This window comes from Phlebotomus argentipes, unplaced genomic scaffold, assembly GCF_947086385.1.
Source record: "Phlebotomus argentipes unplaced genomic scaffold, Phlebotomus argentipes genome assembly contig_5, whole genome shotgun sequence".
Lineage (NCBI taxonomy): Eukaryota > Metazoa > Arthropoda > Insecta > Diptera > Psychodidae > Phlebotomus > Phlebotomus argentipes.
The window spans coordinates 11,041,416-11,055,895 of NW_026776165.1; the positions used below are offsets into that span (position 1 = coordinate 11,041,416).

Below are 14,480 nucleotides of genomic sequence, written 5' to 3' on the forward strand. Positions count from 1 at the left end.
ATGTAAAGAATTGTAGAACATGCAAGTGAAGTACTGCAAACTGCAGATTATTCTCAGCACCGCTGAAGCTTCAAAGAATTTGGCAAAAATTGAAAACTAATCCGAACTTTAATAAAAATCACCTTATTTGTCATTTATTCTGAGGATTTAGCAACGATTGAAGGGGGTTTTCTTTGGCAAGTCGCTTCGGCCAAGTGAAAATACAATTTAAATGTTGTAAAGCCCTTCTATTCCATGGGTATGAAAAGGCGGGAAAAGCAAGATGAGATATGATTTAAAGTATTAATGCACAACTAGAAAATTGAAAATTAAGAAAATGGGAGAAAAAACAAAAACTTATCACATAAATTGCATAAAATCATGTGACTCAAATGCTTCCAGTCTGATAAAGCTCTAAACATATAATATCAGACGTATGAAATTCATTGGTATTAACTCAAAGGAGAATATTTAATTAGACTGAAACACGTTTATTTGGATTTTAGCAATCCGCCACGAACGCAAAGAGAGTATTTTTCGGCAAATGATAGTAGAATTTCTATAAAACGTGTCGTAAAATCTGTGTTGTGTCAGTTGTGTCGTCTTGTTACCGAGTTCGTCTGCAGATATGATGAAAATCATACGATGGAAAGGGTGGAGAGTGGTTATGTGCACTTTGTGCTTACTTGTAATACTGATCTTATTAGTGAGGCGCACAGATCCTTCGTTGCGAAGTCACCAGAAGGAGGAGATCACAATTGTCGTGGTCTCATGTGATTGGCGGCTCAGTGAGACGCTGAATATGGTGAAATCCGTGCTGCTGTTCAACTCTCAAGAAATGCCACTTAATTTTATAATCATCACGGAAGATAATTTAATGCAGAACTTCTCTGCGAAGCTGGATGACTGGAAAGAGTTGCTGAAAGACAGTTTTAGCTACCAGCTCATCCCAATCACAACTCCGGGAATGAATCGCGAGGAGTGGATCTATTCATTACAACCACAGAAGCCTTGTACTGCTCAAAGGATATTCCTGCCTGTAAGTCTTTTAGAGAACTCAGCATTTCCGGGCTATATTGAACAGTTTTATCCTCTTTCCGTAGAGTCTTCTCAGCCATATCGACTCCGTTCTCTACATAGATTCAGACACAATCTCCATGGCCCCCGTTGCAGATGCTTGGAAGATGTTCCGGCAGTTCAATGATAGCCAAATCGTCGGCGTGACGCCAGAACACGACGACAGCAGCGTTGGTTGGTACAATCGCTTCGCCAAGCATCCTTTTTACGAACCCTTGGGGGTCAATTGTGGCATAATGCTCATGAATCTCACACGAATGCGCGCCTTTGAGTGGGAAAAGAAGATCCAGCCCATCTATAAAGAGTATCGCACGAAAATCATGTGGAAGGATCAAGATCTCATGAACATCCTCTTCCACTTCCATCCAGAGAAGGTCTACCTGCTCCCGTGCGAGTGGAATTATCGTTCTGACAACTGCGTATACATGAACGCCACGCACGCAGTAAACGAATGCAAGGCGCCGAACGGTGTGAAGATTGTGCACGGGAATCGAGAGATTTTTCATTTCGACCATCCACTGAGTGTACCGGCCTTCCGCGAGCTCTACTTGTTCATCGACAAATACCAAATTGGCTCGGATCCCTACAGTCACTTCCTCTTGCCTCTGATTGAAGGGTTTAAGAACACCTCCATTGTCAATACCACCTGCGGAAAGATCACAGATAAGTTTCTCTACAAAGCTAGGCAGATGTTCAAGCCACAGTGAAGATGTAGAGAATTGTAGAACATGCAAGTGAAGTACTGCAAACTGCAGATTATTCTCAGCACCGCTAAAGCTTCAAAGAATTTGGCAAAAATTGAAAACCAATTCGAACTCTAATAAAAATCACTTTATTTGTCATTTATTCTGAGGATTTAACAACGATTGAAGGGGGTTTTCTTTGGCAAGTCGCTTCGGCCAAGTGAAAATACAATTTAAATGTTGATATACATCAATTTTTGATCAAAACTCTTACAACGCACAATTACAATTGCAGTCAGTCTGTTTGATAGTGTTCGAAATACAAATGGTTTTCAATATCTAAACGCAATTCTAATGGCATTGAATAATCAATTCTTCGCATCCAATTTTCCAAAAAACAACCTACAAAATCTAGAATTTTTCGACCCCTTTTGCTAGGCCAAAAATTGTCCAATTGAGACACAAGATCCTAAAATAATACATTAATAGAATAAAAACAATACGTAAGAAGTGTTCTCAAAAATACATCGCAGCACCAGAACTTCCCCTACTGAGTCATAAGAATTTATCATCTCACAATTTATTGCAGTGTGTCTCCCACTTTCTCTCTATCTCTCTCTCTCTCGCTTGAAATTCCAAAGCAGACCCTCTTGAGGTCCCGGAAACATGAGGAAAGCTCGCAAAAAGCCTCGCGCGTCGCTCAGGACGTGTGCGCGGCAACAAGAAAAACACCCACAGAATCCGCCGAATCTCAGTCGTTCTCCAAATTCTGCAGCGCCGACGTGATGGCAAGCGCACCGCCCGGGATGAAGCGCACAAAGTTGTCGCCCACCAGCGGCCCCATGGCGAAAAGGCCGGCGGGTCCGCGCAGCACGCGGTTTGTGTATTTGTCCACTGCGATCGGATTACTTTTCCCGTCTACAGGCGCGTGTGGGTCCTCGCCTAGGCCCAGGCTCAGCACCACATCCTCGGCGGCTGTCCGCACGGCCCTCGGCGCACACTCGCAGCCACGCTTCTCCACGTTGTGGCCGCATATCTTCTTGTAATCCGGCCTACGCACGCGCTCGCAGAAGTTCATGTGGCGACACTTGGCGCAGAGATTCTTGAGCCATGCCAGCTGACGGCCGAAGAAGGACAGCGAATCTTCAATTGGCTCTGTCGGCTCCTCCACCGGGGCGCCAGCGCTGCTAAGAGGCGCGAGGAAGCGCAGATCGGGGCGCGCGCCGATGAGAATGGCACAGAAGGACACTTCAAAGTCACGCGTTTCACCTAAGAAAGGACGAATGTGTGCATAAGTATTGGGAAATATTCGATATTCTTTTAAAAACACACACATTTTTGAAGAACTATGGATTATCGTATGTGAATGTTGGGGATTTTCTGCTTTCCCTTTCGAATAATCTCACCTGTTTTTATGTGACGCACCGTCACCCTCCGCCGTTCCTCTCCTGTGGATGAAGGAATTGAAACCACGTCGGCGATGGTGTGCTCGGGCAGTGGAGAGTAGCAGCTGTGCGCCTCGTGAGGACTCTTCATCATACGGTGTACTTCATGGTACTCCGGATACACATTCTCGGGCAGCATCTTGTCCAGCCCAGCCGTCCGGCTCCTGAACACGTGAATCACATGCACTCCGGATTGCCGACAGATTGTTATGGCATCGGCGGCGCTCAGTCCCGCGCCAACTATCAGGACGGGTTTCAAGGAGCGCCGCTCTGATGGCTTGAAGGCCTCGAGAGCCGCCTCGAGATGTGGCAGTTCGTGCTTGAGCCACGGAATGGACAGACGCTCGCCGCGAATGCCCAGACGATTGGCCAGGTCTGAGGATCCATTGGCGAGCACCACGTTTCGGCACAGAATGGTGAAGGCTTTGTTTTTGCGAATACTGAAAAATGGGAAGAACGTTAGTGCACAGCTATTGGCGTTGGGAGAGGAAATGTCTTACCCACTGACTATCCATCGGGCGTCTTTGGCCTTGCCGCAGGCTTCTCTGCCGGCCGGCGGACACCGGAAGGGTGCGATTGAGGTCACTGTGGCGTCGTTCATGAAATACCTCTCCAAATCCATTTCCTTGACATAACTCTCATAGTATTCGGCCACTCGGGAGATGAGAGCGCGCGTCTCCACTTCCTTCGAGTGATTTTGTCTGATTGAAGCCTTCCGGATGGGCGAGGAGGGCTTCCGCCTCTTCGTGCACTGCTGACACAGGCTGGACTCCTCGACGAAGTTATTGTTCTCCACATCGATCTTCTGACAGTGCAGACAGACACCGTTCTCCTCCTTCTGTGCCTCCAGCGGAGATTTGGGTGGATTCTTTGCTTCCCACACATTGAAATCCAACCCTGGTAGAGACATCCAGGCGGACAGAGAGAGCGTCCTCAAGTTGGGATCCATCCTGTGCCAAGAGCCTCCAGCGCGACCCTTTCCAATAACAATATGATCAATCTGCAAAGATAAGAGACTTTTAAATCTCCAACTCTTATTGCTAAAAGTCCCCCGAAAGTAGACGAAACGACAAGAGAGCTTTTAGTGCGTGAAAAATCCCTCTTAATGTGCCCAAAGTCACTCACACACGACCAATCTTTCAGCGTCAATTGCAAATTGATCGTAATCTGAGGTAGTTGACCATGAAATTTCCACTCTGTGTCTCTGAACTTTGAGTTCATAAACCCAGAGAGCTTTTCTTTTTTAGCCTATTTCACATACACACAAATTTCTCACCTTCTTCTCCGGATGAAATCTGTAGTGCAACATCGAGGGCAGTTCCATGCCGAGATCCGCGCAGGGATGCGTCAGGCTGTCTAGAAGAAGACTCACTGGGTTTGTGCTCCTGCCCTCGAGTCCATCTGCCAGTGTGGCGAGATCCTGTTCCACCAAACTCCTCCCGTTGTCCGCATAGTTCAGCCTCGCCCGCAGCAACTCGTCCGGATGCGATTCCACGTCCGCGGCGTTCCAGTACGGCCAGTGGCCGGACAGCATGAACGACAGAGCGATTCCACTGGGTCCGTTTCCTGCAAAAATTCATCCAAAAATGCACTCCATCAATGATCAGCGCCTCTCAAGTCGCTCGTCTGGCTGGCGAGTATTTATTTTCGCATCGTGGGTGCGATGCTGAATCATCGGCAAAAGTGCCACTGGCAGAGAAATGGCTTTAATGGCCCTCCTTCTCAAGTTCAGGATCGTGTGAAAGGCATTCCACTGGCCAGAGAGTGTAAATATTTATGCGTGCTTCCTGACTTGAGAGGCCAGTGTTGTCGCTCTGTACAAAATACGCGCGATTAATTGTTTGGGTGTCGATCGTAAAGCAGAAGTTTTAAAAGATTGGAAGACGAATGGCTTTCGTCCAGAGTGATTTGCTAGTGAGACACACGATAACAAGAGAGCAACTGAAGATAAAAAGCGTGCGGGCGGAAGAATTAAAAATAATCACGCGCAAATTTTTTGGCAAGCCTCACACACCTTCACAATGTAGCGCGCACAATGCTGGCGAAATATTAAACTTTCGCTCTCTTTTACCAGCGCACGAGAAGAAGCCCTGGAAAGGCTGACAGTGCATCACTTTTACCCCATTCGTGAGCGGATTAGCCAATTGAACGGGCGGCAGTTCACGAGACAGTTCTAAGTTTAAACGCCGTGGCGAAGGAAGTGAATGAATGGGATTTGCGGCGCGTCTTCTAAAGCCAAAAACAGATTGGAGCGTCAAGTGAGACTGAGAAGCTCTGTCACGGCCGCTGACGTTGATATTTAATTGTATGATGAATGACAAAAATCACGCTCTGTGAAGAATCACACTAAATCCAAAGACTGCCAAAAGCTATTGGATCATATCAAGTTCAAGTCAGTATTAATTTGACAGACTATTTTTAACCATATTACCCAAGAAACATCAGCAAAAACCGATCTGATACGAGCGCTGATACCGACGCTTTATCAGGTGATCTAGATTTTTATGCAGCGCGTGAAAGAATTACGTAGAAAATGCTGTGCAATGCTTTGCTCAAAAAGAGGTCTTACTCACGAGTTGACAGAGTTACAGATAAGAGATAAGATTAGAATAGAATACCGGAATTAAGGCCCGTTTACACTTGAAAAGACGATTATTGTTCAATTTTGTAACATATAATCAAGGTTCTTCCTTCTACAATCGTAAGAATTTGATAAGAAGGTTAAAAGTTTGAGTTCACGATGACTAAAATTGGGTTATTAGAAGCATAAATGAAGGGAAAACACACATATATATGCAAGTGAAAGTGATGAATTTGGAAAATCCATCATAAAACAATTTTACAGTGTGAAAGGATTTACGTATAAACAAATATTGAGTGCAATTCAATTCTCAATCTAATTTATTGTCTCACTGATTTCGTGTTATCCAAATGTTTATGCCATACATTTGCCAGTAATTCTAAGAATTGTAAACAAAACGTGCAATAACTGCATCGTGAGCAATTTGACTACTATTTAACTGACCTACACTTCTGGCTCTCTTCCTTATTCACCTAATTAATATACGAGTGGCTCTTAAATAGCCACTCTCTATATTTATCTAGCAAATTATTCTTTCAACTCTAATCTCATTTCTTACTCTACTATTTGTTCCCTGAATTACGAGCAATTTTTCACACAAAACCCGCTCCAAAATCAACACTTTTTCACGTGAAATCCGAAGGTCTCTTCCCAACACAAAAATCCTCATTATATTGAACACTATTCAGCTGCCAATAGGCGAACCTTCGCAGTGTTGAAGCATGAAATGACCATTATCGTATTGCTGGGCTTCTGGGTACAACTTACCTATAACGGCCACGTCTCTGTAGATCGTCTCCTTGGCCACGAGGCATTTGGTGCTGAGGTCTCTCATTGTGGTGGCGTGGGATGTGCGTGTGTGTCCCTTAGCTGTGTCGGGGATCAATTGGCATTCGTTGGCCTCCGCACACGTGCGTCTGAAAAGGGCAAGAAGTCATCGGTTAAAGCTTAAGGCAGGAAATTAATTTGGCAATTTTCTGACTTGCCCAATTTATTGGCCAAACACCTGCCCAACAAAATCCCAAGTAGGAAGTCAAGAGTGACGATATTTATTACTTGTATCGCAGCTCAAAGTCATTGAGACATTTTTAAATAAATTGGGCGGCACGTGAATGAAAAGCTCTCGGAACGCGCGAGGGGTTAATAAACGGCTGAGCAGTGATAAATTTCAAATTTGACAGCGCTCTGTCACAATTTACTGTCAATATGACATTTCGTGGGAATTCAGTACGTCTCCATTGATTTATCAACCCCCGAAGCGCCTCGTGACTCACATTAAAGTGGGTTTTCAGAGCCTCTCCATGGCAACATGATAGTGAAAACACAGGGCAGAAATAAAGTGTTCTGTAATGATAATTTTGACCATTTCACCCTTCACAATGCCTGGCATTTTGATGGATATTTTCGTCTGTCGGAGGCGAGCCAAGATAAGGCGAAAAAGCTCCCGTAATCACTGGGTTTTATTCAAAGTCCTCTGCATAAATTATACCTCTGGTCACATCAATAATTCATGCTTGTTTATTCAACCGGAATTAATTGTCCTCTCTCTCCACTAATCACGTTGTTGGTAATCTTTCTGAGTGCCTCCTCTGAGACACTTCAAGATCACAATCGACTTCCATTGATAGAAACGAGCCACCCGAATCTAATCTTCACTCCACACCGTAATTACGCATTTAAACAGTCACTCTGACTCAGGAATTTGTAATAAGGTACGAGATCTCAATCCTAATACATGAATTAATTTGTAATCAATGCAATTGAAGGACAAGTTGCCGAGAAATTCCACACAATTTAGCACTTTGATGACGTTTGTTGCTCCGATGCAAGTAAAAAAGCTTGAATGGGTGTCAATTCTGCAATTTCCCGCCTTTCACTTGCACGAGCCTCGAAAGCCAGATAGTGGGAGGGGTTTCTCATCGAGGGAAGAGAGTGACAAGTCTTAGGAAAAGACAGTTTTGTACATTTTTGTCAGTGGTGAATAAAACACAGGTGCAGGTTTTCAGTTATTAAACATGTAAAAATCATAAAATGAACAATTATTCGTACAATAATTATTGTATTTTATACAATAAAAATATTAGCTCAATAAAAGTGGGGTTATATTGCTCTTAAACTGACTTTGCCTACAAAATTTTCAGCTATTACCAGCAAAAACTCTATTCAGAATATCTTTCCCACCTAATTTTCCTATCTACTGTTTAATTATTCTATTTTTAGAAAACCTCTGTACTCCTTTGCCGCACTGATAAACCCCGTGGCTCGGAATTGTGATATGCCCGCAACAAGTTCAATGGAAAATTTCAATATGCGCGCTTTTATCAGTCGCTTTGGTAGGCATGAACTAGCATTTCAATTGAGCATTGTTATCACTTCAGATAAGACAAATTTACACGCGGAGAAATTTCTCGAAATCCAGAGTACATGACCGTTTTTTTCCCGCTCTGAAATTTGCTGTGCACCGCCCAATTAATTTGTTGAGTCTGCTAATTAAATATGGTTTATTGCGCATAGTGATATTTTGCAATTTTAATGCCATACATTTTCCAATGGAAGGTCAATGAATTGCACCATCGAAAAAAGGCTCAAAAGTCAATGAAAAAAATATATAATGAGATGTACATTATGAATATTGAGAAATACGCCGAATGAGAGCCTCTTTCTTCAAGTCCGCGGACAAGAGAATCTTGATGCTGTGCCATGATTTTTGAAATAAAATTATTTTGGGACATTTTCGCACTTTTCCCGCTCGTGCGACAATTAAAAGGTTTGTCACGAGAGATTTATTTAGTGAGTGTGCTTTTGTGGCCTCTTTAGAACGGAAAAAATTTTCTCACAGTCTCCAAAGTGAAAAATTTATCGGTCATCCTCTGATCTGCGCTTAATCATTTCTGTGTGTCAGATGTTGTGAAACATTTTATGAAATATCGAGTGAGAAAAATCGCTTCGGAAAATGAGGTGCGAAGAAAGGCCTCTTTCTTAATTCAACCAGACACATTTGGCCCACCTTTCGATGCGTCCCTGTGCCTGGTTGAAGTCCCTCAAATTAGCTGCAATGCCTCTCGCATGATTAATCATCAAAACTCCCCTTGAATTTTGGCTGCAGCTAAATTCGCCAATTAAGCTTGCCAGCCATTATTAATAAATATCATTTTGACTTCTCCACTTGAAAAGCTCATCCTGTGAACGTCACACAATTAAGGAAGCCATCTCAAGACTTCCTGTTCTCATTTTCACACGCCTCAGAACCCGATATGTGAGAAACAATTTAGAGATCTTTGCTCTTGTTTCCCACCCCGCAAAACCCCCGAATTATAAATAGTACTAACATGTGCACACAGATTTCTCTAAACAAACAAAATGATTCATCTATAAATAAAGGAAATCAACCGAGAATTAATCCGTGCAATTACAAGTGGGATGACACGCTAGACAATTTATGCAATTGCACACAGAAAACGCAATTTAGTACAGAGTGTTTTCGGGGAAATGAGTAAATAAGCAGGTGAAATTGATGTGAGACGACAGAAATATACAAATGAATTGCTTTATTGAGTATTTATAAACGCAAAGCGACGTATGTGATAAGAACTAACACGCAAATTACACTTTAGTACACGAATTTGGAGGTTATGTTGGGTGGGAAAAGATAAATACATTCAGATGTAAGTTCAAGGCTAGCGACAAATCTATTTTTTCCACGCTTTCCGATAATTGGATCCTTTTCAGAGTAATTTTTTTTTGCAAAGAACAGCGATTAAGATTTCATTGACATAATTTTTGCAGCAATTATTTGAGTAGATTGAGCCTTCCACTCACACTAATGGGTTAACTCAACCCAGATCCCAATTAAAACCATTAGAATGATGTAAAAATTTCAATTGGGTGTGAATTGTATACGCAAATAAATTAAACTGAGTATGTAAAATAAATCAGGAAAGATGAGCGTTATGTAAAACAGCTGAATTTAATTATATTCTATTGAACTCGCTGGCCTTGAATTGTAACTGAGTGTTGCGGCGAGCAAAAAAAGATAAATATTTCTTCATTCAATCTTGAGCGCTTTTTTCCCTCTTTCTGTCCCCTCCCAGTTTATAAACATGAGCGATTGAATGGATCTTTATGATCGAAATGGCTTTTTGGCGGAGAATTTCACCATCCCGGAAAGAATGTTCTTTTAACTAAATATTTACACGCGTCGATTGCCGCAGTCTGGTTGGGCCGAGTGTAGTTTTCTCGGGAGATGCCAAGCAGCTTGCATAGGTGAATTATGCAATTAAATTAAATAGGCGTTGATTGCATCGATTTTCTGCATGTCACGCCACTCAAGTGGAATCGGGCGTTCGCCTACTGCCTGTCACCCAACAGGGGTGGAAACAACCCTCGTGGGCGGACATAACCTCAGTCGAGGCGCTGGAAATAATGTGCCTCATCTCCGTAAAATTCACCGAATGCACTCCAGTTGGCGTCATCTTTAGAAAGTGACACATTTCTGGGAATGGTTTTTTCCCCGGCAAAACCCGCAAAACTGTGTCAACTGCATGTAATCAAGCATTTTGCAGACTGTAGACTTTATTGATTACCCTATGAAGGTCCAAAATGGGGGTGGTTTTATCCTTCCCACTCACTTGCACACCACCGCAAATTCCCCGCTTTTCCCAGCACTCCCGGAAACATCGCAAAATTGATTTATTCCATGTGTCTAAAATTGCTCGACTTACCCAACTTTTGCAATCGCACAGAAGAATGCCCAGCGAGTATTTTAAAAATAATATCCAAAGAGATGAACGGGCGGCGAAGCCGGGGAATCACAAATGCGACCGGGATTTGATTTATTCTTTCCCGGTGTATTTTTATGCCTGAAGAAACTCTGCCTTGTTCTCAGTGACTTGACATGAACAGAACACACCGAATTGTGAAATCACGACCACTTGCTTCCAATACTGCCGATTGACTGATGACACAAGCGACCCGAGCATCCGAGAAATACTGGCAATCCACGAGCAAATCCACTAACACACTGCAACACATCAATGAACGGTCAGTGGAAGCGAACCTAAGCGCAGAAGCGCGTTTTCCCAACAGAAATACGCTGCCAATTCTCTCTTCACCAGCAAAGGAACTTCTTCTCTAATTGTCCAACTCCTGCATTCGAATGTACTACCACGATTTCCTTGTTTTCCATTGATTTGCTCCTTGCACAATCTTCTCTCCGAAGCTTCTTTCCCGCAATGCACCGCTTCTTTCATGTTTGAAGAGCTCTTGAAACAAGTTTCCAGCCCGCAAAGAATAGGTTTCCCATCTGGTGCCGCCTTATCACTGTATTGGGAATAGTGCGCGTGAAGTCGAACACACTGACGGCTCTAGATTTTTCTCATATTCTCTCAGTCCCTCTCGCTCTCGCCCATACAATGAATTGAACAGAAGACAAAAAAAAAGTCAGGCACTCAAAGTCTATTTGTCAGTGAGAGAAGAACTCAAAGAATGAGAAAAAAAGGCACACACAAATTCTAAATTAAAACTCATTTTCAAAGTCCCAACATTGAAATGGAGTGAAATCAACCCCTGCCGATGACTCTTCAGCCAAATTGGAAAGGTCAGAGTGAGGAGGCAAATTTGACCATTCCCATTACATTTACAGATAGTGGATTTTTGCCTTATCATGCTGGAGTCTGTCCAATTTCGCAACATTGCGATTAAAGTCATTTGCAAGAGTTCCTCTGAGATACAGAGAAATGTTCTCACATTCCAGGAATGGCCAGAGTCAACAGATGATAAGGAGCATCATTAAGACTCACGCTTCATCGTGAGTAATAAAGCTATCGCGGGCACGTGATAAGGCAGGCACTTGGCCCCCCATTTTTTGCCCCCATCTCGCAGTACTATAAAAAACCTAACGAGAAACTTGTCGTTCCTGGTCGCTAGATAAAGGCCGCACTCAATCTAATAAACCTGTCATCCTGATTACTTTACTGCCATGTCGTATATCACACGATTTAAGAGTATTTCCTGCGAAAGGTTCAGGCTTTAACAGTAAAAGTGGAAAGATTGTAAAGCCACAAAATATACCTGAGAACTCTTATCATTATCTTGAAGAATCCTAACGCTTCAATTCGGTTTCCAGCTATCACTATTTGCCGCAAACTCACTTGTGGCGCTACGCAAAGCTTTGTGCTTCAAAGCCCAGCAAACAGCTTTGAAAGAGTTGAAAGTTTTTCTAACAGTCTAATTGGGATTCGTGGAATATTTCTAAGGCAAATACAACAAATATTCTTATCATCATGGACCATGCAAATCTAACTTAAAAGGTCTTAGTTCAGTCTTGTTCAGAGAGTCCGTGAGTTACGATGTCTTCGACGAAATTCAGCAGCGTTGAGAAGATATGGCGAGCGCCCCAAATGCCAACGCCTCTCTTCAACCCGAAAGCCAATCTGGGACGAATTATCCTGCACATCCTGAGTCGCGACCCACTAAAAATCTGCCAGATCAGCGACAACAACGGAATCCGCTTGACGAACCGCGAGATCGCGTCCGACACCGAGAAGATCGCCGCGGCGCTGAGGAGGAGAGGCTGCCGAAGAGGAGATGTCGTGGGCTTCGTGGCCAGGAACGGACACAACTTGACCCCAACTCTGTTCGCGGCCTTTCTTCTGGAAGCGCCGACAAACGCGATGGACGTGGATAAGAACGAAAGCGAAATCTACAACATTTTCAGCGTTACGAAGCCGAAGTTCATCTTTTGCGATGACGACAAAGTGTCGTTGGTGCAGAAAGTGGTGGAAAAGCTGGGAAACGAAGCCACGATTTTCGTGTATGGGAGGAAAATTTCTTCCAACATCCACATTGAAGATCTTATGAAAGAAGGCGATAACGATGAGCTGAGAAGGCAAGTAAAAGTTATCTTTTTGTCACTCCGTGAAAGCTGCGGAATTACTACCGAATTTATGAGTGTTTAAACTATTTTTTATTTCTACAAACACAGAGAAGTCTTCGAAGATTCTTGCAGAGACAGCGAAATGAAGTATCACGTAATCGTTTGCTCTTCGGGAACTACTGGATTGCAGAAAGCCGTCTGTGTGCCTTACCAAACATTGATCGATGCAAACTGGGCTCAAAGGATTAGCACTTGCCCTACGGATTCTATATTTAGCTTCTGTCCCATCTTTTGGTAAAATTATCTTATAACAAATTACCTTTTAATCTGCAAAATAATTGGGGGTGATCAAGACAACAAAATAGAATCGCTTTACTATCAAACACATAAAAGAGGTCATAAAAGAACAAATTAAACAAATAGTAATATTTCAGGTCCTTTTCCTACAAACTCCTGTTCAGGAGCATCTTCTTGGGTCTCACGCGCATCATCACGACAGAATCCTTCAATCCTGAACTTTACATCCACATTGTGAATAAGTACAAAGTCAGTCACACTGTGATTTCGGGACTTTACTTGGATCACGTCCTGCAATCTCCAAAAATGACGCCAACAAGTCTCGCACCAATAAAAAGTATCTACTGCGGAGGAACTCTTGTCACTGACGTTCTTATGCAAAAGTTATTACCTCACATTAAGGACAAAGAGTTTGGGATTGGATACGGAATGACGGAGCTGGGAGGAATTTCAAGTTATATAATTAAACCTAATCTGAAAATGAGTGTGGGAAATCTAGAAGCTGGCTTTGAAGGTATCGTTCTTGGCGAGAAAGGGAAAAAGTTAGGCCCCAACGAAAAGGGAGAGCTTTGCTTCAAGTCTTTCTACAATCACAATGAATATTTGAGAAATCCAGAAGCAAACGCAGCTTGCAAGGACGAAGAAGGATTCTTCCACACCGGAGACGTTGGATTCTACGATGAGGATGGTTTCCTCCACATCGTGGGAAGATGCAAGGAAGTCATCAAGTACTTCATGAGCCACGTTTCTGGATCGGAGATCGAAAGAGTGGTGAAAAGCATTCCGGGAGTCGCTGAAGTTGCGGCCGTTGGGATTCACGATCCCAAATGCAACCAACTTCCTGCCGTTGTTGTGGCCAGGAAGAATGGAACGATTGTCACAGAAGCGGAGATTCTCGTGAGAGTGGCGGAAGAACTTCCGGACAGTCACAAACTCCGCGGCGGAGTTTTCTTCGTGGAAAAACTGCCAACGACTTCTTCCGGAAAGCTGAAGCGCGCCGAGGCGGAAGAATATGCGGAGAAGCAGCATCAGCTGAATAATCATCTTAATAAATAATGACGTCGCTAAAAGCTCAGTTTCTTGGAGATTGTATTGTATTATATCTAATTTGTGAGCGCAATAAATATGGGTGGATTTTGTGGTATAATTTAAAATACCATGGCCTATTTTTCTGGTTGTAATAATCAATTGCAGAGATTTTTGATTCTATTCTAATTTTCTTTCAGTTCAAAAAATTACCTAATTGATTTTGTTCTGAAACGAATACGTACATAATTATAATTATCTTACTACACCAAACGCACAGAGATTTGCATACAGAAAATCCTTTTTTAAAATTTAACAACTTTGCCAGCCTCCTTCAGAATTCAATGATTAAATCGTGAAAATATGGAAAATTTCGTCATGTCTGAGAAATTTTCTCAATTAAAGAAATTTGTCTGTAGCCCAGCCTAACAGATTTTCCTGAGTAAGAAGATAAACCAATATTTACAAATGTCTTTGGAAGCCAGAAATCATACTCAAAAAGGTTCTTGGCTCCAGAT

General features: G+C 42.8%; 3 protein-coding genes across 3 annotated transcripts; 2 read left to right on the plus strand and 1 right to left on the minus strand.

Annotated features, from left to right (window-relative positions):
* The first annotated feature begins 624 nt into the window (after positions 1 to 624).
* Positions 625 to 1,763, plus strand: LOC132256003 (glucoside xylosyltransferase 2-like). The gene is made up of 3 exons (XM_059752181.1): positions 625 to 643; positions 687 to 1,018; positions 1,083 to 1,763. Exons 1-3 carry the CDS (start codon positions 625 to 627, stop codon positions 1,761 to 1,763), a joined length of 1,032 nt encoding a protein of 343 aa, XP_059608164.1.
* A 106-nt stretch (positions 1,764 to 1,869) lies between these two features.
* LOC132255647 (oxidative stress-induced growth inhibitor 1-like) lies at positions 1,870 to 10,808 on the minus strand. The gene is made up of 6 exons (XM_059751750.1): positions 10,487 to 10,808; positions 6,534 to 6,682; positions 4,461 to 4,750; positions 3,685 to 4,184; positions 3,146 to 3,624; positions 1,870 to 3,008 (listed from the first exon to the last, which is right to left on the minus strand). Exons 2-6 carry the CDS (start codon positions 6,598 to 6,600, stop codon positions 2,491 to 2,493), a joined length of 1,854 nt encoding a protein of 617 aa, XP_059607733.1. The 5' UTR covers positions 6,601 to 6,682; positions 10,487 to 10,808; the 3' UTR covers positions 1,870 to 2,490.
* A 1,304-nt stretch (positions 10,809 to 12,112) lies between these two features.
* LOC132256005 (probable 4-coumarate--CoA ligase 3) lies at positions 12,113 to 14,234 on the plus strand. Its single transcript, XM_059752182.1, has 3 exons — positions 12,113 to 12,651; positions 12,748 to 12,933; positions 13,074 to 14,234. Exons 1-3 carry the CDS (start codon positions 12,113 to 12,115, stop codon positions 13,990 to 13,992), a joined length of 1,644 nt encoding a protein of 547 aa, XP_059608165.1. The 3' UTR covers positions 13,993 to 14,234.
* Positions 14,235 to 14,480: the final 246 nt, after the last annotated feature.

Coding starts and splice junctions, on each gene's coding strand:
- LOC132256003 (XM_059752181.1), top strand. Junction 1,019..1,082: donor CTCAAAGGATATTCCTGCCT/GTAAGTCTTTTA, acceptor CTCTTTCCGTAG/AGTCTTCTCAGCCATATCGA.
- LOC132255647 (XM_059751750.1), bottom strand. CDS start 6,600: ATGAGAGACCTCAGCACCAAATGCCTCGTGGCCAAGGAGACGATCTAC. Junction 4,751..6,533: donor CAGAGACGTGGCCGTTATAG/GTAAGTTGTACC, acceptor GAATTTTTGCAG/GAAACGGACCCAGTGGAATC. Junction 3,625..3,684: donor GCCCGATGGATAGTCAGTGG/GTAAGACATTTC, acceptor CCCATTTTTCAG/TATTCGCAAAAACAAAGCCT.
- LOC132256005 (XM_059752182.1), top strand. CDS start 12,113: ATGTCTTCGACGAAATTCAGCAGCGTTGAGAAGATATGGCGAGCGCCC. Junction 12,652..12,747: donor GATAACGATGAGCTGAGAAG/GCAAGTAAAAGT, acceptor CTACAAACACAG/AGAAGTCTTCGAAGATTCTT. Junction 12,934..13,073: donor AGCTTCTGTCCCATCTTTTG/GTAAAATTATCT, acceptor GTAATATTTCAG/GTCCTTTTCCTACAAACTCC.